At 38.8% G+C, this 25488-nt stretch overlaps 1 protein-coding gene across 1 annotated transcript in view; it reads left to right on the forward strand.

Moving 5' to 3' along the window:
- Positions 1-25488, forward strand: part of KBTBD12 (kelch repeat and BTB domain containing 12) — a 116430-nt gene that overhangs the window by 77046 nt on the left and 13896 nt on the right. Inside the window, exon 5 of the mRNA XM_058566906.1 lies at positions 2760-2957. Within this exon, the coding sequence (XP_058422889.1) occupies positions 2760-2957 (198 nt within the window). The remainder of the gene's footprint in view (positions 1-2759; positions 2958-25488) is intronic.

Here is a 25488-nt window from a genome sequence, read left to right on the forward strand (position 1 = left end):
ATAAAGAAACGTCAGGCTCAGAGGTTCTGATAGCATATAAATTAAAGATACGGAGGTATCTCATTGAAATTCTAAAGATGTGCTGATCCTACCCTAGGAGTTCTCTCATCAAAAGAGTTCTCTTGTATTGCTGCTGTTGACTTATGAATAAAGATCATGCTTTTATTTGATTATTTATCTAATCAGGATTCACCTTCGGTTTAAGCTCATTAAGTCTGCTGTTAATAGAGTGATGCTGAAAGTGTACTTGATGGTAGAATTACATCCAAGTGAGACAGAAAATGTGTTCAGGTGTTAATGGTCAGAAACAAAGACAGAGCGCCCTGTAAACCCACGTCACCCTCGAGTGGAGTGTGTGAACTCTCTGCCAACCAAATAGAAAGGGCACGTATTTAAAAGGTTAGTTTTGTAGAGTAAGAGATGAACATTATAATTAAACACACTTAGTAACAGAGAAACGAAAATGACAAGTACTCTAATTATTCCAAAAACCAAGAGAATAAAACCCATTCTTTATATGCATTATGTTGGGGAAGCTTTTCTATGGGCTTTTATGTGAGATTTCTGAGTTACGTTGAGGATGTTGGTTTCTTGATGTGCCCCAGCCAGACTCCCAGTGACTTGCATTTAACCTGTTTGCTTCCACTGGTCTTCTAAAGTGGTTGTAATATGAACCAGCCTAGTAACATCTCTTCTGGGTCTTGCAGAACAGGTAACTATATCATCTCATTCTTACCTGATGGGTGGTTGCCAGGTTCAATTGCTACAGATAAATCCTCTTCTTTAAGGCCCTCTTGCCCCACAAATAGGAAATTCCACTTTTTGTTGGACTAAGAAACCTCTAGCTACCACAGCGCCACTTTGAAAGAGGGCCCATGCACAGCAGAGCTGTGCAGTTAACCGAGGCCAGTGTGTCCCCTCCTTGGAAACGCTGCAGCTCAGACTTGGCACTGTAATGGACTAAATTATTTACCCAGTCAGATAAGAGAGAAAGCAGTTAAGAGCTTCCTGAGTTTATAGCCTTAGTTCCTGGATTCAGACTGAGACAGGAAACAGGCCAGTCTCCATCAGCAAGGAGAAAAAAAAAACTTCCTCCAAAGCCCTCTTCCATCACCTCTTATGCCTGGCAGAAGTCCCAACCATGGAGAAATTAAGCAGTTCCTGTCAATCTTCTTGGATTCATTGAGTACTGTGTGCCAGGCACTGTGAAATAGATGTGTAAAAAATGGTCTTTGCTCTCAATAAGCTTACAATACATTCACTTGGACAGACAGAGAAAGCTTAGGAAAAGTTAAATTTCTCATTCATTCATTCCAGACACACATTCGTCAGGCACTGTGCTAGGTACTGGGAATGCAGTACTGAAGTGATTGAAAAATGAGTGATGATGACAACGCCGTCTGACTAGTGCAATGATGGGTAAAGGTCTTAAATGACAGTGAAAGAAGAAATGCTTTGAGACGGTATGTGATTGATTTCTCAGTAAGTGATACATTTGGTAAATGCCATGAGATCAGAGCAGTTCTTAGTTTTGGTTTTGTCATTGCTATAAACAACATAGCCAAGCACCGTCAACACCCCACAAGTGCGATGACTCTTCTAGGACCCTCTCTACGGGAAGGAGAGCTGGTTTAGCCTGAGGCCAGCACTTTAAAGTCTTTTTGATTGGTCATGTAGATCAGGGTCATCAGGTTGGGTCTGCAGTGAATGAGGTCACCAGTGAAAGGAGTATCTGCACGTACAGGAGTGTCTCTCCTACCAGGGAATTCACCTAAGTCTCAGGAGCCATCCTTCAGGTCAGGAAATATGGCCCTGACGTTTCAGACCTTTCATTGTGGGACTTCAGGGGAGAGAACAAAAAAGATCGCCTACAAACTTGTATTTCTAATTACAGTGGATTGGAAATTCTTACACAATTACTTTTCTTATGGAGGGTTGTACTTAAAGTCATAATTATGTAAAAGACATTTCCATTTCTTGTTACAGTCTCTGGACTTGTGAGTCTAATTTGTGTCTCTTTTAAGGTACCTGTCATGATGTCCTCTATTCGTTTGCATACACGGCCCTTTCCACCCCATTAATTTCTTAACGGCAAGAAACATGCCTTATTCATCTTTCTAAACTCCTTATCAGTTAGCACATTGCCTTGCATATAATAGGCAATCAATGAATATCCGTTGAATGAACTGTATCATTCAAAACTGGAAGATGCACTGGGCTTTTGGGTTTGGGGCCTTCCTTTGACCCCAAACCTGAAATTTACCAAATAATGGCCCTTCCTAATGGGGAAAAATTCATGCAACTTAAGGAGAGAGGGAGAGACAGGCTTGCAATGATGAGGAATGGAAAGGACACATCCCTAACTAGCCAGATCAGTGAAATCATTGTTAATGATCAACAGGAAAGCAGATGTCAGAGGCAAGTTATCCTCACATTCAAACCTGAAATGCTTATTCTAAAGGGGATGCTCATTGTGTGAACCAGCGTTGCATGTAGTAGAATATAAAGCCTTCATTGGAATCAGCCTCATGCATAAGCACAAGCAGATGGAACACTGAATAAAAATAATATTAAATTTGGCTATGGAGTACATAGAAGATATCACTATTGCTTAGAAATTATCTTAGAAGTAGCACCAGGCAAGGAAGAGAAGTCAAAGGCCCATGAACCTGTGATTCAAACCATAGCCGGAAGTGGGTGCTATCCACAGTGAAGTTTCAGTTCTTGGTCATCTCATTTCTGTGTATCATTCTCTGTAGGTGGAATTGGCTGTGTAGGTCGAGACAAGGGCCAAGTTCGAAAGTGCCTTGATGTGGTGGAAATCTATAACCCTGATGGGGACTTTTGGAGAGAGGGCCCACCTATGCCAAGTCCCCTGCTCTCACTTCGAACGAATTCTACCAATGCAGGAGCAGTGGATGGGAAGCTATATGTCTGCGGGGGATTCCATGGAGCAGGTACTGATCCAGTTGTAAACATTTGTAACCTCCTTTGATATTGATTTTGACCTCCCTTAACTGACTCAACCACCAAAGAATAATCTTGAGATCAGTGTGACCACTGTCAAAAGCATGGTTTTGAGAGTTCAGTGACCTTGAGCAACACACCAAACCTCTGAACTTGAGTTTTCACGTCTAGAAAAAGGAAGTATTACCTCCACAGGCTATTGTAAGAGTTAAATACCTAGTTTATAATGTGTCTGGCACATAGAAGACACTCGATAAATATTAGTTGAATATGAGAAGAGAAGAAAAGAGAGAGGGAAGGCTAATGCCTGATTATAGGACTGAAGGAGAGAGTTAAAAATGTGAAGAACGGGTGGAAGTAGAATGATGACCAGAAGCATTGGGTTTTATCTCCGCCTGTATTGATCAAGAGATTTTGCCCTCAGAAGACTCTCTGATTCCTTCTCCACTACTGCCACTTGAAATAGATTGCTTGAAAACATTTCTAAAATAAAACACAATGGATATAGTTATTACTGAACTTAATTTCCATATACCTAATTGTAACATCATTGCAATCTACAATATAGATTTATAATTTTTTAATGTAACAGGGACATTTTTAAATATGCACAAATCTAAAAAGCTACTGTCTCCAAAATTTGATTAGTTGCATCAGTAAATAAGGCAGGAGGCAGTTATATTGAAAATGACTAACCTTAATTCTAACCTCACTAATAGAAGCACTAGACCAGTACATATCCATGAAAAACATGCCTCAAGAGCACTTAAAATTTTGGAAGTGTGCCAGGTTAAAATAAAGCTGACATTGCAGCAAAGAAAAGGTTTTTATAAGCCTACTTTCATTTTTAAAGTACATAATTATATGTAAGTTAAAGAACAAAGTTTTCAGTACAAATTAAAAGAGACTTAGGAAATATATGAACCAGATACAATGAGTGGGCCTTATTTGGCTCCTGATTCAAACAAATCTTCTGTAAAAAGATATTTTTCAGATGATTATCCCAGGATTTGAGAAATTTTAATATGGACTGGAATATTAGATAATATTAAGGAATTATTAATTTTGTTAGGTTATGACAATAATGGCATTGTAGTTTTATATAAAAGAGAAAGAAAAAACAAAAAATGTTCTTAACAATTAGAGATTGTTTGGATGAAAATGATATGCTGTCTGAAATTTGCTTTAATCTACTCCAGCAAATATTTTTTAAAAAGTGAACGGAGGAAATGGAGGGGCAAGAATAGATTTTACAACATTGGTAAAATGTTGATTGTTGATTTTACCATTGGTAAAATGGTCATTGTTGAAGCTGGATAATGGTTACATGGAGCTTTATTTTACTACTTTTGTATATGCTTGAAAATTCCCATAATAAAAAGCTTTCATTTTTCTTTCTCTATTTTTTCTTCAGATGACTTTTCAGAGAGGTTTTTAAAAAACTGTTCTAGTATATTTTATATTAAACATCACATGCTTGTGTAAAGGTAGTAATCTATCATAGTAGCAAGAATGACATAGCAAGGAGATCTAATAAGTACCCCCTTGGTCAAGCTCTGTGTGTAAGGGGTTAGGAGAGAGCTCGCAGGTGCTGGACCCACTCATCCACCAGGGCTCTCCTCCCACTGCGGATCACATCCCCTCGTCTCCATCCTCTGGCTTTTGGCTTTCTTTAGACCAGAAGAACAGGGCAGAGAATGCACAAGGTAGCCTCAGGGCCTCCAGAGGGATAGGTGGTAATTGGTGTCTAAGGATCTAGAAGATATTCTGTTTTGTCTTGTTTCTTTATCTCATATTTCTTTGTATAATATTGAGTTAGCAAATTGATATCCTCTAGTTTTTCAAACATGTCTAAACTTGTACTATGAGCCAACCTCTTTTCTTAGGACAATAATGGACTAATAATGCTTTCAGCCAGAGGAAAAGAGATTTACTATATGTTCTCTCAAAGTCCATTTTAATTATATGGTTCTAAGATGGTAGATTGTCTGGGATTAGCTGAATGAGTCGTCACTGGGGTGTTATGAAGAATAGAACAATTGTATAATATCATGCCCATTATGAACTAGAGATCTCAGCATCAGACCTAAAAACAGGCACTGAATTTTCTCTCCTTGTGTGATACAAATCAACTCATCCCATTTATTTATTCAGAAAACCACAGTCAAGAAATTAATCTCTTTTAATTCAATAAAAATGTATTGAAACATATTGTTTGCAGGCATTTGGGATACAGTTTTGAGATGTTCAACATTTGATGGGAAATCAGATACAGTAACATGTAATAAATATAGTAATTTGATTTTGGTTAAAATAGTAGGTGGAACATCTCTATTTTCTCCTCACGCCTCACTAAAATGATAGTAAATGAAATAAACACAGTCAGATAAAGAGAAGAAGAGGGAGGATAACAGCAACAAAATTTTGGAAGCAAGAAAGCAGATGAATGAGTAGTAACTAACTAGACCTGAGCAAGTCCAATCTTAAACTGGCAACAGGAAAAGAAAACAAACCAAAAAACCAATTTGTACCACAGGACCCCAGATAGTCTCAGGAATTGGCAACAGGTAACTCTGGAAGAGGGAATGAAGGTGACACTGAAAACATGAAGATTAGTTGAAAGACAGGAACTCCCCAAATCTGCCCTATTCTCAATAGTGAGATAAAGCCCCTCCTCCACCCCCAACAAAGGCCAAAGTTGAGGTCATGCATCCAGTACTAAAAGCAGAGATTAAGTGAAGAATTGCATGCTGAATATTGATATAACCAGCTTTCTTCCTGGCTCCCAGAATGTGGGCAGCCATACCCTCCAGGCAAGAGACTGGAAGATTCTTCTTTGGGGATCTCACCAGCCCAAAAATAAGGCAAAGCCAAATCACTCTGTAGAGAACTTCACAGAAAAGCTTCCACGGTATCTCACTCTTAAAGATGAGCAAACATCTGAGGATCATCAGACATATGATGAAACCGTGTATATAAAAGACAGAAATCAGAACAAACAAACGAAGAAAAGCAACCTGGAGGAAACAGAGACTATGCCAGGAGAAGAAGTATTGTCTGAGAGATGAGAGAAAATATTGCATCAATGGAACAGGAAAAGGATATTTAAAAGAGTTCTTGGAAGTTAAAAATATGGTAGCAGAAATTAAATAAATTTGGAGTGTATAGTGGAAGAAACTTCTCAGAAAGTAGAGCTAAAAGCAATTAGATGGAAAATGAGAGAAAGAGAAATTAAGTCCAGGAGGTCCAATGTTTGAATAATAGGAGTTCCAGTAATAAAGAACAGAGAAAATGGAAGGGAAATAAATCATCCATGAAATAAATTAAGAAATTTTCCCAGAACCGAAGTCACCAGATTGAAAGGATACACTGAGTGCCCAGCACAGTAGATGAAAACAGACCCAAACTAAAGCACATCATTGTGACATCACAGAACACTGGGAACAAATAAAAGATCCTAAAAGCTTCTAGAGAGAAAAAAATAGTTTCATAGATAGTGACAAGAGTTAGAATGGTATCAGATCTCTGAACCATGACATTGGAAGCTAGAAGAAAATTAAGCAAATGCCTTCAAAAATTCTATGGGAAAATTATTTTCTACCTACACTTCTATGCCTGCTGAACTATTAATTAAGTGTGAGGGCACATTTTCAGAGATGCAATGTTTCAAAAAGTCATCTCCTATGTGCCCTTTTATTACGATATGCTTCACCAAAAATGAACATTTAAACCAAGAAAGAGCAGACATGTGATCCAGGAAACAGGATTAAACACAGTAGAGGGAATAGGAGAGCTCCAGAAGGATATTGAGGCAAGATTCAAGAATGACATCTTGTACAGCAGATCTAAAAAGCTACCAGTACAGAATGGAGCTGGTCAAAAGGCTCTGGGGAGATGACTTCCAGAAGAAAAAACTGATAAATCTTAATGTTTTGAAAGATTTAGACGTTTAAACATTTGGAGAAGAGCAATGAAAACTAACAAAAATAAAACAATTAACTTGAAAGAAAACAAGAAGTTGCACAGGAAAGGAAAAGTATGCTCTATGGTTCATCTGTGAATAGAATTTATAATAATAATGTCTAATAATATAAATATTAAATATTGAACTAACCAAAATTATGCCTTAACTGTACTGGAAAAATGGGAAACAGAAAGTAGACAGATATGGTGGGGATGTGAAAGAAAGCTATGACCACATTTTCCACAGTGCATCAAGAGTTAATGCCTTCATCTGAGAAATCAAGAAGTGCGGTATAAGTCATGTGCCGCATAATGACTGTTTCAATCAATAATGGACCACATATATGACAGTGGTCCCATAAGATTAGTACCATATAGCCTAGGTGTGTAGTAGGCTATACCATCTAGGTTTGTGTAAGTACACTCCATGATGTTCACACAAAGATGAATTGCCTAACAACACATTTCTCAAAACATATCCCCATGAAGTCATTAAGTGATGCATGACTATAGTATAAAAAATGTTATTATGGTGCTCAATGTCAGAAGAATCAGCCAGAGTTGAAACAGGAGCAGTAATGAGGAGTAGGGTAGAAGACAACTGTTTTTAAGGAATAAGCCTTGTAAAGCTGTTTAACTCTTTAAACCATGTGCATGTATAACTGATAAACTGAAACTAAATTTAAAATATATAAATATAGTACATATAGTAGAGGAATAATAAGGGTAGTATTAAGGAAAATATTAACAGGTAAGTCTGTTGGGAGATAATTTTCCATGGGTCTCATGCATTTCTGCATGTCTTGTGAGCAGAGACACTTGACTGTCTTTGTGCTGGACTATCTTTTTAAGCATGTTCCTATAGCAGACAGCCTTAGAGGATGGGGATAGTGTCTCCCTCCACAGCAAAGGGCAGACATGCCTGCTGGCCATTATAAAACCTTCAGGTTCCCTAAGCTCAGGGTTCCTCTCCTATAAAGCAAGCCACTGATTATATAGGTGTCACCTGGCACTCTTCATCTTGCTCTGTGGGAATTGGGGCTCAAATAACTGACATTTTTAAAATGCTAAAACACTGGCTGCTACTATTGCTATAAGTGACACTGTCCATCTCTGACCTAGGAGTTTCATGCCGTCTATGAAATGTCCATGAAACTGTAGCAAGCTCCCTTGTAAAATCTCTGACTCTTCATAGTTCTTGACAGAGTCCCGGGACTCACCAGGAAAAAAACAAAACCTCTCTTCTCCACCTCCAGTACAGAGTGCGGATGCCAACATTAAGTTTCCAAAAAGGTCATAACACTAATCCGTCACAAACTTACAAAATATAGAAAATGAGGAAACATTTCCCAACTCCTTCTATGAGGCCAGTATTTCCCTGATAACAAAACTAGACAAAGACATTGCAAGAAAACTACAGGGCAATATCCCTTATGAATATAGATACAAAAATCCTCAACAAAATATTAGCAAACTGAATCCAGCAACATACAAAAAGAATTATGCACCACGACCACGCTGGATTTATCCCAGGAATGCAGAGTGTGTTCACAATGTGAAAATGAATCAATGTAATATACCATGTTAGTAGAATAAGGGACAAAAACAGATTGATCATCTCAATAGATGCAAAAAAAGAATTTGACAAACTTCAACACCCTTCCAGGATACAAACTAGATAAACTAGAAAGAGAAGGGAACTTAATCTGATAAAGGACATCTATGAAAAATCCATAGCTGACAGACAAAAGACAAAACTTACCCCTAAAATCAGGAGCAAGACAAAAATGTCTACTCTTGCTACTTCTATTTAACATCATATTGGAGGTTCTAATCAGGGCAGTTAGGAAAGAAAAAGAAATAAAAGGTATCCAGATTGGAAAGGAATAAGTAATTGCGTATGACGTGATCTTTTATTTAGAAAATCCTGGGGAATCCACAAAAAAAGCTATTAGAGCTATTAAATGAGTTCAGCAAGATTGCATTACACAAGATCAATATACCAAAAAAAACTGAATTTCTATACACTAGCAATGAGCAATCTGAAAATGAAATTAAGAAAACAGTTCCTTTTATAATAGTATCAAAAAGAATAAAATAGGAATAAATTTGACAAAAACAATGTGCAGGACTTGTACACTGAAAACTACAAAACATCACTAAAAGAAATTGAAAACCTAAATAAACGGTAAGACATTGCACGCAAAAATTGACAAGCTGATCCTAAAATTTATACGGAAATGTTAGAGACCCAGAATATTCAAAACAATCTTGTAAAAGAAGAACAAAGTTAGAAGACTCATACTTCCTAATTTCAAAACTTACTTCAAAGCTATAATAATCAAGACTGTGTGGTACTGGTATAATAATAGACATATAGATCAATGGAATATACTTGACAGTTCAGAAATAATCCCTTATATTTATGATCAATTGATTTCAACAAGGGTACCAAAACAATTCAATGAGGAAAGAATCCCTTTTCAAACAAATGATGCAGGAATAATTGGGTATCCACATGCAGATGAATGAGGTTGGCTCTCTACTTCACACATGTAGGACAATGAATTCAAAATGGATCAGAAACCTAAACATAAGAGCTAAAACTATAAAGCTCTTAGAAGAAAACCTAGGCATAAATCTTTGTCATCCTGAATTAGGCAATGATTTCTTAGATATAGCTAAATCACAAACAAAAAAGAAAAAAATAGATAAAATGTACATCAAAATTAAAGACTTTTGTGCCTCACAGGGCACCATCAAGAAGACGAAAAGACAGCCCACAGTATGGGAGAAAATATTTGCAAATCACGTGACTGATAAGAGACTTGTATCTAGAATGTATTAAGAAGTCTTACAACTCAATAATAAAAAGAAAAATACCCATTTTTTAAAAAAATTGACAAAAGACCTAAATAGACATTTCCTCAATGAATATAAACAAATGGCTATGTGCTCAGCATCATTAGCCATCAGGGAAATGCAAATCAAAACCATAATGAGGTAACGCTTTACACCCATTAGGATGACTATAATCAAAAAAATAAATAGCAAGTGTTGAGAAGGATTGGAGAAATTGGAACCCTCATACACTGCTGGTTAGAATATGAAATGGTGCAGCTGCTTTGGGAAACTGTCTGGCAGTTCCTCAAAAGGCTAAACATATGACCCAGCAATTCCACTTTCCTAGGTATATACCCGAGAGGATTGAAAATATATGCCCACACAAAAACTTGTACATGAATGTTCATAACAGCAGTATTTGTAACAGCCAAAAAGTAGAAACAACCCAAGTGTCTATCAACTAATGAATGGATAAATAAAACAATAAAATATGTTGCATTCATACAACAGAATATTATTCAGCAATAAATAGGAATGAAGTACTAATACATGCTACACACAAATGAGCCTTGAAAACATGCTAAGTAAAAGAAGACAGTCACAAAAGACCCCATATGATCCCATTTATATGAAATATCCAGAAAAGGCAAATACATAGAGACAGAAAGTAGATTTGTGGTTGTCGGGGGCAAGGGGAAGTGTGAATGGGAAGTGACTGCTAATGGGTACAGATTTTCTTTTTGAGGTGACTAAAATGTTCTGAAATTAGATGGTGGTAATGGTTGTGCAACTCTGTGAATATACTAAAAACCGCTGAATTATACACTCTTAAAAGATGAATTTTATGGTATATGGATTATGTCTCAATAAAGCTGTTATTAAAGAAAAAAAGTCAGAGCTCTGCCGCTTCTCTGCCCTCAAAGTAATCAGCCTTTGTGTTTGACACTAATAGGGAGAATTAAACTGAATTGCCCGTAGGGAGAGTGCATGGAAGCTGGTTCTTTGAGTGGAAGAGGCAGAAATGGCTCATTTCAGGGACAGAAATTTAGTTTTCCAGAGACAGAGAGAAGACAGTGGTGGCAGATGACACCTAGTGGCAGGAACCTATTCTCTGCTCATAAGAGCTTCCAAGAGATGAAAACATTGTGGCCTTAGGAACTTGCAAAAGATTCCTGTGCCCATGCTTGGCACACAGAAGTCCTGCCTTTCAAGGGACCATGTGGGCTTAGACAGCAGGCACCTTGCTGATAACTGTAATTAACTGAATACAGAAGACCCACTCCCCTGTTTTCTAGCTGGGAGATGCCCCCAGGATTCTTGCATATCCCACAAGGAGGGGTTGCTCCCAGAGGGCTCAGCTGGCTCCCTGCTGACAAAGCCCCACTTTGGCTTTTGTTCTAGCTACTGGCTCTTTAGTCTGTTTCCCCCTAAATCTCTGGTGCAGGGTCCCCTCCCCCAGCCCCTACAGCAGCCAGTTGGCACACACACTTATGTGCAACCTGCAGCTCCTCTTCCCTTCCTCCAGGGTAACACTGGACAACCATGAGCATGCTGAGGAAGCAGGAAGGCCTGCTGTGTCTCCATTCCAGCTTTGCACAGGCCAGGGCTCTGGGCAGAGATTTCCCCCCGAGACCAGTCATAGTCCCTTCTGCTTTCAGCCCCACTCAACCCATCTGAGATGTTTTCACCCTTGGCTAACTTCTAGGGAACTCGGGAAATGTTTTGACCTTAGTCTCATTCCCTCCAAAACTGTCCTTGCTCCACTCAGGACTGGAGAAGCTCTCTGCCTCCCCTATCCTCAAGAATTTCCCTCAAACCACTACTCTGTCTTCTCTAGTAAGCCTATGGCCCAGTCTTAATGGTGGAAAGGCTACAGAGGACAAACCTGAATTATCAAAAAGACAAAATGCATTGGGAAGTATTTCAAAAAATAAATTATCTGACTAACAAATAGAGAATAAAATTGACAGCTAACAGTTACCTCATGTTGACTCTGTTGGGGGCTGTTCTAAGCACTTTCCATGTGTCTATTTGATTTTCACAACAGCCTGTGAAATAGATGCTGTTATTACCTTTATTTTATAGACAGAGAAACTGAGGCCACCTGAAGAGGTCACACAGAGGGTAAATGTTGAATCTGGGATTCAAACCCAGATAGTCTGGCCCCAAAGTGTATATTTTTAACCAGTAGGCTAAACTGTCTCTCCATGCCAGACAAATTAAAGCAGAATATTTGGGTATGGGACCTGGGCATCAATCTTTTCTAGAAGCTCTTCAGATTATTCTAATATGCAGTCAGGATTGAGAACCACTGCCTGGCTGATGTCTGTTGGTTTTCATTTATTCAACAAACCTTTATTGAATGCCTTCTAGGTAATGAGCCCCACAGATTCAGATATAAACATATGCAGTCCCGGCCCTGAAGGAGCTAAACGAGGGCAAAATAGGAAGTTGCTACATTAGTGGGATAACGTTTCAGCCAGCTGCTTAGAATGTGGCTATGCTCCGTAGAGAGATAGCTGATTCCTGGTTTAGAGCACAGAAACTACAAGGTGAGCTTAGGATAGCTTGTTATACCAGAAAGCAAGTGAGCTGTCAAAGACTTAAGGGAGTCATATCAAAAGACAGAGAAGCCAGCCTTAAAGGGCAGCCACTGGCCAAATTTGGAATAATTTAAACATCAAAAATCAGAATTGATTATAGGTGATTGAAGAACATTGAATAAAAAGCCAGCTAGGGGCCGGCCCTGTGGCATAGTGGTTAAGTGCGCGTGCTCTGCTGCTGGCAGCCCGGGTTCGGATCCCAGGCACACCCCGATGCACCGCTTGTCAGGCCATACTGTGGTACCGTCCCATATAAAGTAGAGGAAGATGGGCACAGATGTTAGCCCAGGGACAGTCTTCCTCAGCAAAAAGAGAAGGATTGGCATGGATATTAGCTCAGGGCTGATCTTCCTCACAAAAAAAAAAAAAGAAAAAGCCAGCTAATAAGTGTAGAAGGAATGATAGAATCATCATTTTGTAACCTGTTAATATAGTAATTGGTTCAGGCAAAATCATCAATAATGCTAAAAGCAATGGTTGAAAGGTTATGAAGAACAGGATATTCACATGGTGCCAAAGTATTACCCAATATTAATCACAATACTAGTACTAATTACAATGAGAAAAAAATAAATACTTTTACAGTGGCAAAACTGTATGGCCACCATTGTGACCAAATAATCATCATTAATAATGGGATAATTTTATAGTATTTTCTTTCTGTGTAATACAGTTAGAAGTGTTCTTGCCTCCCGCACAGCCAAAATACTTAACTTGTATCTAATCAAGCCTCTAGACTTCCAGTTTATAGGAAATACGAGGGAGAGGAACAATGTAAATGACCCGATGAGGAAATAAATAGATAAATTCAGAATGTGGGACATTCAACAAGAAAACTAGCCCAGACTCTTTAAAACGTTGTCATGGGGGGAAAAAAAAAAACAAGATAGTGCTATATGAAATGAAAAAGGACAAAAGACACATAAAAACCAGATATAATATGTGAGCATTTATTGTATTCTGGTTTGAAAAGAACAATTACGTAAGACACTTTGGGGTCAACTGGGGAAATGAGAATATGAACAGGATATTATTCAATGTTATGGAATTAATGTTGTTTTTTCTTAGGTATGATAATTGTATTGTAATTATGTAAAGGAATATTTTTATTCATAGAAAAAGCATGCTAAGTATTTACGGGTGAAGTGTATGTCTGCAATTAATTTTTAAGAGTTTCAGAAAAAAAAGTATGTGTGTGTATGTGTATACATGGGGGGGCGGTAAAGCAAATATGGAAAAATGTCAACTATTACTGAATCTAGAGGTAGAATCTACAGGTATTCATGTACTATTCTTTCAACTTGTCTGTTTAAAATTTCTCAAAATAAAAAGTTGAGAAAGAAACAAAGTTTTAGTGGCCACTAGCTATGGTGGCCACTACACTATCAGCTTTTGTTTTACCCTAGAACTATTGACTACAGAAAGAAATATAGTATGGTTGAATTTGTCTGTTTTACACTTGGTATTTTCGTCCTTCCTGGTGAAATTGTACTGAAATTGTGATATCCTCAAGGAAAGTTGCTACTTTTATTTTCAACTTTAAATATTCTATATATTTATACTGTAGGTATCATATATCCCACATCTGTTTCCAAAAAGAAGGGAGACAATTTCTAGAATAAGCATAGATACAATAAAACTAAAAACATGCTTAGTAGTAAATAGAGGGGGTAATTTTATCAGAAAACCTAAGCTAAGAAAACTTCCAAAATTTAGCTCAGCTTCCTAGCCACCAAGGCAAAGAAGGAAAAATGATGGGTTCTAAAGCTCTTGTTGTGAGAGGCCTATGAGTGTTCTACTGCTTCGCATCCCAAGTGTACCTTATTCTTTTCTTTCTCTTCCATCTGTGTTCTTCTCAGGGACCCTCCATGATACAGGGCAAGATGGCTCAATAGCCACCAATTTCACCCTGCTCTGCCACTCTGGTCTTACAGCACTGCTCTTCTAGATGCTAGAGCAATAGACTGTAGATCAGTTCATGTGTGGGCCATCAGGAAGGTAATATCGTACAACTGATAGGACCACCTGCCACTAGAGAGTGAGAAGCTAAAATGCCATCCTGAAATTCTGTGGCCTCACTGCATCAGTTCATGTCCTGACTGCTAAGGGACTAGTTCCCTGTGCCACACCGTTGGACCTATTCTTTCCCCTCCGCACCATTTGGCTTCATTTTCCAATTAAGTTTCCAATAAATAAAAGTAATCATCTGTCTTAGGTTGAGCTCCCCCAGAAGCAGACGCTGAAACAGGATTTGAGTGTAAATAGTCCCAGAGGCACTAGGAGGGAGAAGAGAATGAGATAGAAAAGGAAGGGAGCCATAAGGGAGTATTAACTGGCAGGTTACTGCTGTGGGCCACTGGGGCTCAATCCCTTTGGAAAACTCGGGGAGACTCTATGGATCATGCCTCAGAGTTTTTCCCACCCAGAGGGTGAGGAATCTGAGGTATTTATCCTCCAACTTATTTCTAGGCACTCTCGATTTGCCCCTCTTGAGGTGAGAGAAAATCCTCAGGCAAAGAGTAGCAGGTGGATGTAATCAGCATGTTCTGGAACAGTGATCACACAGGGGCCATGGCTGACAGCTATGTCAGTGATATTACTGACAGTCTTCTACGCCATCTTAACCACCCACCTTTAAACAATGAAAGTTTATTACTTTTAACTAAAAAGATATATCTGAACAGATTCAGCTTGTGGTGGTTTTAGCCAACTGTCATTGTCTCATCTTCCACCAGCGTCTTCCTACCATGTAATCACTGGTTTTGCATTCTTTGTTCTAGAACGCATCCAAGAATAGGAACTCAGCCTCCGTGCTCTGTGCTAAGCTGACGTACAGATCTATACGTTTTGTAAGTTTTTTCAAATTTGAGGACTGACATTGATTTGTAAGCATTAAATAGAATTCTCTCTCCAATCACCAGCAAACTAGGAAAGGCTGAAGAAGTCTGCTACTGGCTGGACTTCAGGCAGCAGAAAAGGCCTGAGATTGGTTACTGCTATTTCCAATATTGATTGACATCACAGTGGTCATGAGAGAATAGAATTTAGGGGATATCTGTTCTTTTTTTATTTGGAAATAATTTCAAACTTACAGAAAAGTTGCAAAAATAAAAATAGTATAGTGAATACATAGATTCACCTATTGTTAACATTTTGCCCTGTTTGCTTTATTTGACATTTCCTCAGTCACTCAATCTATCTAGCTATATGTGTATATACATTCATACAGACAGACAGATACATAATTCTGTTCTAACCATATGCAAGTAAAGTTGGATACATCATACTCTTTCCTCCTAAATACCTAAGTGTGTAGAATAAGAATATTCTCTTACATAACCGCAGTATAACTCACAATTTTAGGAATTTTACATTGATTCCATACTTATATTTATTCACTCTTAGTATTCTAATTTTGTCAGTTGACCTAATAATGTCCTTTATAGCATTTTTTTTCTTTCCATACCAGTCTCAGATAATGTATTGTACTTTGTTGACATTCTCTTTAGTTTCCTTAAATCTGGAATATTTCTACAAGCATTTTTTGCCTTTTATAACATTGACGTTTTAAAATAATACAATCTTCCCCCCTCTTAAATAAAATATTCCTCTTTTGAGGCCCATCTGATGTTTCCTTGTGATTAAATTCAAGTTATACAGTCCTGGCTAGAATATCACATAACTGCTATTATGTCCTTTGCAGGGTATCACGTCTAGAGGCAAATCAAGGCAATCTGCCCCTCCCTGGCAATGTTAATTTTATTTACCTGGTCAAGATATTGTCTAATTTCACCACTATATAGTTACTATTTTTCCTTTGCAACTAATAGGCAATGTGTAAGGAGATCCTTTAAAACCATGCATTTTATTTTTTTCACTTAGCAATATCTCCCGGAAATCATTCCAGATCAGACATCTTCTGTGTTCATTTTTATAGCTGTATAGTGTTCCATTGTATGTATGTATCATAGGAACTCTATTCTTTATTTTTTGCTAAGGCAGCATCCCAGCATATCTTTGGACCAAAAACTAGGGCCATCCTCCTGATTTTAACAGACTGGAATACTGGGTTCCAGTCAAGATGGAGTAGCACCTTTCACCCTGTCTCTCCCACTGAATGCAAATAAAACCCCTGGACGGAATGCATGAAACAGCTATCTGAGAACTCTGAAAAGTAAATAGTAGTGGGAAGACTGGGGAAGGAAACCAGAACTGGAAGTACCACCAAATCAATGATAAGTTTCCCGTTTTTTCTCCCTCAATATTTCCTGACCTGGACTGAAAGGCAGCCTGAAACCTGGAACTTCACACCAACTGTAGACAGAAAGAGCTCCAAGACAAACCCTCTATTTCTGTTTCAAGCATCAAGAAAGAGGACCCCTTGGGTCAGAGAGAGTAGGGGAAAGTTTTTTTTCTTTTTCCATTCTCTCCCACCCTAGCCCTCAGGCAATCCCAGGTGATAGCAGCAGGGGTTGGGCTGGCCCTTCTCTCTTGACCAGGGGAACTTTGGTCCCAAAAGGAGTATGAGGAAAGTCCCCGTTGCTTTTCTCTCTCAATCCACTGGCCACTTAGCCCTGGAGGCGTACACGTTTGTGGAAAGTGTGCAGCAGAACACACTCTAAAGCCTCAGCTTTTTAGCCAGAAGACCAGGAAGGAGAATAAGGGAATTCCTAGGATCAGAAAAGTATCAGAAAGATTGTAGACAGGAGCGAGCGCAAGAAAGTGAGCCCATAAAGTTGCATATGAACTCCTGGGCTCACACTCAAGCTGCACATGGATGATTTAGCCCTAAACAATATACCAAAGTCTTTGAGAACTGACCTGAAAGGTAAACCACTGCTTGATCCCAGCCTGGCCACTTTGTGATGCACACATGGAGCAGATCCAAATAGCACTGCAAGGGCTTTGAAAACTGAACTGACATTAGAAACAGCCCACAGAAGGTAGGTAGGGATTTGTGGCCTACCTAACTGGGTCAGTTTTCTGCTTTGAAAAAAATCAACATTTTTCATAGGATTTAAACAAGACCCAGAATCATATAATATGGTATTCAAAATGACTAGTATATAATTCAAAATTACTGGACGTACCAAGAACCAAGAAAATATCAACATCTCACAAGGAAGAAGACAAGACAATCAACAGATACCAACCCTGAGATGGCACAGATTTTGAAATAGCTATATAGATACTTTAAAGCAGTTATTATAGTGGTGCTCCAAAAAATAAGCATGAACACTTTTGAAAGATATGAAAAGACAGAAAATCTCAGTAGAGAAATAGAAAGTATTAAAAAAAAAAAAAAAGAGCCAAATGGAAATTTTAGAACTGAAAACTAAAATAACAAAAGAATTACTGAATGGCTCAATAGCACTGTGGAGATGACAAGAAGAAGTGAGTGCCCTTGAGGATATACAAATAGAAATTATCCATCCAATCTGAATAAGAAAGAGAAAAAGATTGAAAAAAGTAAACAGAGCCTCAGGGATCTATAGACAATACTAAAATGTCTAATATTAATGTCATTAGATCCCAGAAGGAAAAGAGAAGGAATGTGAGTAAAGAAAAAATATTTGAAAAAATAATGGCTGAAATTTTGCCAAATTTAGCAAAGATATAAACCTTCAGATTCAGGAAACTCAGCAAACTAAAAACAGGATAAACTTGAAAAAATCCACACCCAGACACATCATAATCAAACTTCTAAAAAGTAAAGATAAAAAATCTTGAAGGAGCCAGAGAAAAACAACAGATAACATCTGAAGGAAAAATTATTAGAATAACTGTTGATTTCTCAAACCACAGAGGCCAGAAGGCAATGGAACAAAATTTTTAAGCACTAAAAGAAAAGAGCTATCTGGAATTATATATCTAGTAAAAATATCCTTCGCGATTGAGGGCAAAATTATGATAACATTCTCAGATGGAGAAAACCTAAGAGAATTTATTGCCAGCAGACCTGCTCTAAAAAAGAAACTTAAAGAAAATTTTTCAAATGGAAGGCAAATGACACCATAGAAAAACTTGGAACCTCAGGAATCAAGGAAGAGAAACAGAAATGGTAAATACTTAGATAAATATAATGGACTATTTTTCTCCTCATCAGTTCTTTAGAATATGTGTGACAGTTGAGAGCAAAAATTTTAACATTGTCTGATAGTTTTTCAGTGTATCTTAATGTTACACAGAGGGGATCATCTCCCCTTTGGTGACAATTACAACATGAAGGGGACAGAGCGAGAGACTATATGATGGTAAGGTAGGTACGTACATTCCACTTGAAGTGATAAAGTATTAATTCAAAGTAGTTAAAAGTTAAGTATGTACATTGTAATCCTCAGAACAATTACTAAGAAAATAAATACAAAGAAGTGTAGTTAAAAGCTCAAGATAAATTAAAATGGGATATTAAAAATATTCAAATAATCCAAAAAAGAATAAGGAAAGGGGAAATAGAGGAACAAAAATAAAAGAAATAGTAAAATAGTAGACCTAAATCCAAACATATCAATATTTACATTAAATATAATGGTCTTTATCAGATAATTTCTGATAGACCTAATCTCATAGACCTTACACTTGTGCTTAGAGAAAGCTTAATCTCATTTAAAAAATAAAAAAAAAAGACATCTTTCTCTTAAGAAAATCAAAAAAATAATTTTCTTGAAAGAACCATTTTCTATTTTAGCTCTTACATGTAACTTTAAGCATAAAACACATTCTATATTTCTTTTAAATAAACCCAGAATACTTAGTAGGAGTTTGTTTACAATCAATTACATGGGATGCCAATTATCCCTTGATCAAAAGTGGATTTACCTAAACTTCCTTCAATTTGGTGGCAAATATAAAATTTTTGATTAACTAATTGGATTTATAGACAGAGAAAGAATGTTACTGTTCAACATTATAATTATGCTGATATACTCTAGAGGACTATAAAGAATTGTTGCTCCCCCCACCTCATTTGCAGATAGGCAACTACATATATTCAGCCATTAATTTTTCTTTTTTGCCCACTTGAATGGACCATTGGCCTCCTCCACTAGCCGAAGCAATCATCTGCTAGTCATGCCTATTTGTGACACTCATGACCCTCTTCTTTCTGCTTGAGTCAGGGCAGCTAAATTACCCCTTTCACTGACTGGTGGCTCCTTCACCACTAGAGAGGGTCAATAACACCCGTCACCTGAGGACAAGCCAACTTAGCCTGCGTCAGTTACTCATTTTATGATTTATTATCTATTCACATACTCATTCAAAATGAAATTGAATTTGACATGGCTTATAGAGATGCGTACAACACAATAAGATAGAAATTAAAATAGATCAGGAAATGGGATGAAGGGAAAATAAAGATAGAAAAATAAAATCAAGCAACACAGGGGTCAAGTTGCCCAAAGCTCTTATGCACTGGCTATAAATAGACCACAGTTTATATCTGATCTGACTAGAGACCAGAGCAAAAAGGAAGGCATGCCATGTTAGAGATTTGCAGTGTCCTGAAGGAAAGAACAAACCACTGCTTAGAAGGTGCTCATCTTTTATGCATGGGAGATGTTTCTCCCCTTAGCCTCATATGCGGTGGTGGGAAATGTCCTCAATAATATTCCTATAATAAATAAAATGGCAAGTTAACATTTCATCAAAGCGCAAGTCAGAAAAAAAAAACTCTACAGGGGCCTAAAAAATATCCTAAGTTTTCAGCTTTCTGATAGTCTGATTGAATTCAAGGATGAAATTTAGGCTAATATGGTGCTTCTCAAATTTTTCCACTCAAGAACCTCCAACAACAGAGAGCACTCCCAAAAACGCATAGGGATACAGCCCAAGTCAATCTACCATACACATGAAATTTCTTTGACATCTCATTATTTACCTCAAAAAATCATGTGAATTTTTTATTTACTTCATATAAAATAATGTTTTAAATTGCTTACTATTGGAGGTGGCAGGATGCTGACTCCTTTAATAATTAAGATGCTGTTGCATTAAGTGTGTCTATTTTTAGAAAATTAACAGAATTGAAAAGAGCTGACATTGAGTTCAACTTCCAGATTTCTTTTTCCTTGTTCGTATGATAATATTTCAAGAACCCAAACTACGTAAATAGGTAGATACAAATGCCACCATTGTTTCCTTGCATTATGAGCTCTGTAGGGTAGAAACTTAAGATGACACCCAGAATGCCCCACAAGGATATGCAGTGCTTTCAGACGACTCTGGGCGGGAGCTTGGACTAGGGTGCATTCTTCCTGAGAGTTCAAGTCTCTGCGTCACACAAAAGGTCTGGGATCTTGTACACTTTCTCTTTCACAGTCAAGAAAGCTTGCTGATTATCTTCTTTACTTCTTTGCCACTAATGCGGTAGTTATCATTCCATGTAATTAAAATAAGAGATTTCTAGGAAAGATGGCAATATGCATGAAATTATCTCCCCAATAAACACTGAAATGAGTGAAAGGAAGCAAAATTAATGAAGAGGGGGCCGCCTAGTGGCACAGCGGTTAAGTGCGCGCACTCCGCTGCAGCGGCCCAGGGTTCGGATCCCAGGTGTGCACCAAAGCACCACTTGTCAAGCCGTGCTGTGGTGGCGTCCCATATAAAGTAGAGGAAAGTGGGCATGGATGTTAGCCCAGGACCTATCTTCCTCAGCAAAAAGAGGAAGATTGTCATCGGATGTTAGCTCAGGGCTGGTTTTCCTCACACACACACAAAAAAAATTAATGAAGAAAACTCTGTCTACTTAAATTTTAAAAGGCCCCAGCCTGCATTAATTTGAATAAGGACACTGTAAGCCTTCATCCGGCTAAAACAAAACAAAACCAAAAACCCAGCTGTGGCAATGGTAAAAGACACATTCCAAGACAATGGCAGAAAATAGGAAGGAGAAGGCTACTTCACCTCGATAGGCAGAACAAGCAAGAAGCCAGAACAAGGGAACCCTCATACGCTGCTGCTGGGAATGCAAACTGGTACAGCCACTATGGAAAACAGTATGGAGATTCCTCAAAAAATTAAGGATAGATCTACCATACGATCCAGCTATTCCACTGCTGGGTGTTTATCCAAAGAACATGAAAACACTAATTTGAAAAGATACATACACCCCTGTGTTCATTGCAGCGTTATTCATAATAGCCAAGACTTGGAAACAACCTAAGTGCCCATCAAGGGATGAATGGATAAGGAAGATGTGGTATATATACACAATGGAATACTACTCATAAGAAAAGATGAAATTTTGCCGTTTGTGACAACATGGATGTACCTTGAGGGTATTATGCTAAGCGAAATAAGTCAGACAGAGAAAGACAAATACCATATGATTTCACTCATGTGCGAGATAAACAAACAAACAAACACATAGATATGGAGAACAGATTGGTGATTACCAAAGGGGAAAGGGGTGTGGGGAGGGCGAAAGGGGTAAAGGGGCACATATGTATTGTGACAGATGGAAACTAGACTTTTGATGGTGAAGACAACGCAGTCTATATAGAAGCGGAAATATAATGATGTATGCCTGAAATTTATATAATGTTATAAACCAATGTGACCTCAATAAAATTTTTAAAAAAGGTTATGGACAGAAAGCCAACCAGGCCTTATTTAACTCCTGATGAAGTGCACAGCACCTTTGAAATACCCTTGCCAAAAAGTCAAACCTGAATCCAGTTAAGGTTTTGCATCCAGCTAACAATTTACAGGAAATACAGCAAAGAAAGCGACATGTTAAAACAACCTCATGAGGATGCGAGCAGCAAAACCAGATTATGGGAATCTCTACAGGACAAACACCTTAGTTTCTTTTAAAAAAAAAAAAAAAGGCAATGAAAAGAAAATTCTGAAAGAGGAATCGTCAGATTAATAGAGACTAAAGAGACAAATTAACATATCACAATAAAAAAACATTCTGGGAAATGTGAATGCTGACTGGATATTGGATAATGTTAAGGAATCACTATTAAATTTGGTGGGGGCGGTGGTGTTGGTCTTGGGGTTATGTTTTTTCAAAGGAAGTACCTTAATATCTCTTTTAAAAGAGATACATATTGGAGGAAGTCAAGATGGCGGCATAGACAGACTCTGAACTCACCTCCTCCCACTGACACAGCCAATTTACAACTAATCGTGGAAAAATTACCACTGAGACAGAACTGAAAACTGGATAAGAGGAACTCCTGCAACAAAGGACAATCCAAATTGAGGTAGAAGAGGCAGAAACTCCCTTCTGGAGAGGAAAAACGCCGCCTTCACAAGCCCCAGTGCCTCACAGCCGCCCGGGAGCAGCCCACAGGTATGCACCCTCCCTGGAGGAGCCGGGCCCCGAGCCAGGGAGCGCCCCCACTGTGGGCATTTTGTGGACCCAGCACAATCGAGGCGAGTAGCATAATATCTGACTTTGCCTGCTACTAAAACATTGGGGAGCACCCCCAGAAAAGCTGGTTCACAAAGAAATTAAAACTGGCTCTTAAAGGGCCCACACGCAAACTCACCCATTTCAGAAAGCAACCTAAAATCACCAGAAAGAAAGGTGCACAGTGCTTTGGTGAAAAGAGACTCACCTAATAGGCCCTGAGTGCATCTCAGTGAGAGGTGAGACCTCTCCAGGGACTGGGACATTGACGGCAGCCATTGTTGTGGCCTGGTGTGGGCATGCTGACAGAGATGCCATTGGAGTTCTCCCTGAGGCCTGCTAGCCCAGGGTCTGCCCCACCACTAGAGCATTGATTTAATCCAGCTCAGCCAGGGCGGGCAGCCCACCCTAAAGACTGGCCCCACCCAACAACAAGCCCTCAGGCAACTTGTGAGCCTGCATAGATTGGTGACTGGATTCTCTGCAGCCTGGCAACTGAGCCGACTTCAGTGGGGCAGGGCGTGCACAAGGAGTGGGTGGAGTGTGTGGGGCTCCCGGAGTGGAGAGACTGGGTCCGCTTCTGGAGGTCAGGGCGCACACATGGGGCAGGACTGTGTTGGCTGTGTGTGTGGACCTGTGGGCGGCAGGGCTTGTCAGCTACAGAAGACTTGTGCTTCTCAAAGACCCACATGGGGGTTTGCCCCACCTTCCCAAGCCTGAAACAATTGGGTGCTCCCGTGCCTGAGGCAAGCTCCACCCAGCTGCAATCCTCAGAGAGCTGACAAGAGACCTAAAGGCTGGAGGCTTATAACAATTATAAGCCCCTGAGCCTAACAATCTGCCACGCTGGGGGCCTGCTCACTTAAAAGAAATACTGCAACACAAATGTGGTATTAGAAATTGCAGCCAACTGTGCTGGGGTTCCCCACACCTGATAAAGAGACTGAAGGGCCCACAACAACTACAAGCAGCTGAGCATTACAATAGCTGGCCAGGAGCATAACTCGGCCTCCCTGGGTCCCTACAGGGAGAGCAAACAGGCCATAACAGAAGGACACATGTAGCCCACATAGGGGTCACCCCTAGAACATTGAGAACTGAGGGAAGCACACTGCAGGCCTCCTAAGGCATCACTTACATAAGGTCACCTATCCAAGAGCAGGAGACGTAGCTGACCTACCTAAAACGTAGACACAAGCACAGGGAAAGAGGCAAAATGAGGAGGCAAAGGAATACAGTCCAAGTGAGGGAACAGGACAAAACCCCAGAAAAGGAACTAAGTGAAACAGAAATGAGCAATCTACCCGACAGAGAGTTCAAACAAAGAGTGTTAAGGATGCTCACTGATCTGGGGAGAAGAATAGAGGAACTCAGTGAGAATGTCAACACAGAAATGGAAGATATAAAAAAGAACCAATCAGAAATGAAGAATACAATACTGGAAATGAAAAATTCACTAGAGGGACTCAAAAGCAGAGTAGAGGATACAGAAGAATGGATCTGCGAGCTGGAAGAAAGACTAGAAGAAATTACCCAAGCTGAACAGGTAGAAGAGAAAAGAATTAAAAAGAGTGAGGACAGTCTAAGGGACCTCTGGGACATCAAGCGCACTAACATCCATGTTATAGGTGTGCCGGGAGGAGAAGAGCGAGACAAAGGGGCAGAGAATCTATTTCAAGAAATAATAGATGAAAACTTCCCTAACCTAAGGAAGGAAACAGACATCCAGGTACAGGAAGCACAGAGCGCCCCAAACAAGATAAACCCAAGGAGGCCCACACCAAGACACGTCATAATCAAAATGTCCAGAATTAAGAATAAAGAGAGAATCCTAAAAGCTGCCAGAGAAAGACAAGTTACATACAAAGGAAACCCCATAAGGCTATCAGCTGACTTCTCAGCAGAAAACTTGCAGGCTAGAAGAGAGTGGCACAATATATTTAAAGTGCTAAAAGGAAAAAACTTACAGCCAAGAATACTCTACCCAGCAAGGTTATCATTCAAAATGGAAGGAGAGATCAAAAATTTCCCAGACAAGCAAAAATTAAAGGAGTTTGTCACCAAGAAACCAGTGCTACAAGAAATGTTAAAGGGACTGATTTAAAGGGAAAAGAGAAGACCACAAATAGGAAAAATTATCTATTTCCATGATAAGAGGGTAATGGATACAAATGCACAAAAAAGAGGTTAGATATGACATCAAAAACATAAAATGAGGGAGGAGGGGAGTTAAAGAGTAGAGCTTTCAGAAAGAGGTCAAACTAAAGAGACCATCAATTCTGTATAGAAGAAGAAAGGAACAGAGAAGGACTACTAAAACACTGAGGGAAAAAAGTTAAAAGATGGCAGTAAGTACATACTTATCAATAGCTGCCTTAAACGTCAATGGACTAAATGCTCCAATTAAAAGACATAGGGTGGCTGATTGGATAAAACAACAAGATCCATATATATGCTGCATACAAGAGACACACTTCAGACCTAAAGACACTCACAAACTGAAAGTGAAGGGATGGAAAAGGATACTCCACGCAAATGGCAATGAAAAGAAAGCTGGGGTAGCAGTACTCATATCAGACAAAATAGACTTTAAAACAAAAACTGTAAAAAGAGACAAAGAAGGGCATTACATAATGATCAAAGGAACGATCCAACAAGAGGATATAACACTTGTAAATATCTACGCACCCAATGTAGGTGCACCTAAATATATAAAGCAATTATTAACAGACATAAAAAGAGAAATAGACA

This window comes from Diceros bicornis, chromosome 2 (genome assembly GCF_020826845.1).
Source record: "Diceros bicornis minor isolate mBicDic1 chromosome 2, mDicBic1.mat.cur, whole genome shotgun sequence".
NCBI lineage: Eukaryota > Metazoa > Chordata > Mammalia > Perissodactyla > Rhinocerotidae > Diceros > Diceros bicornis.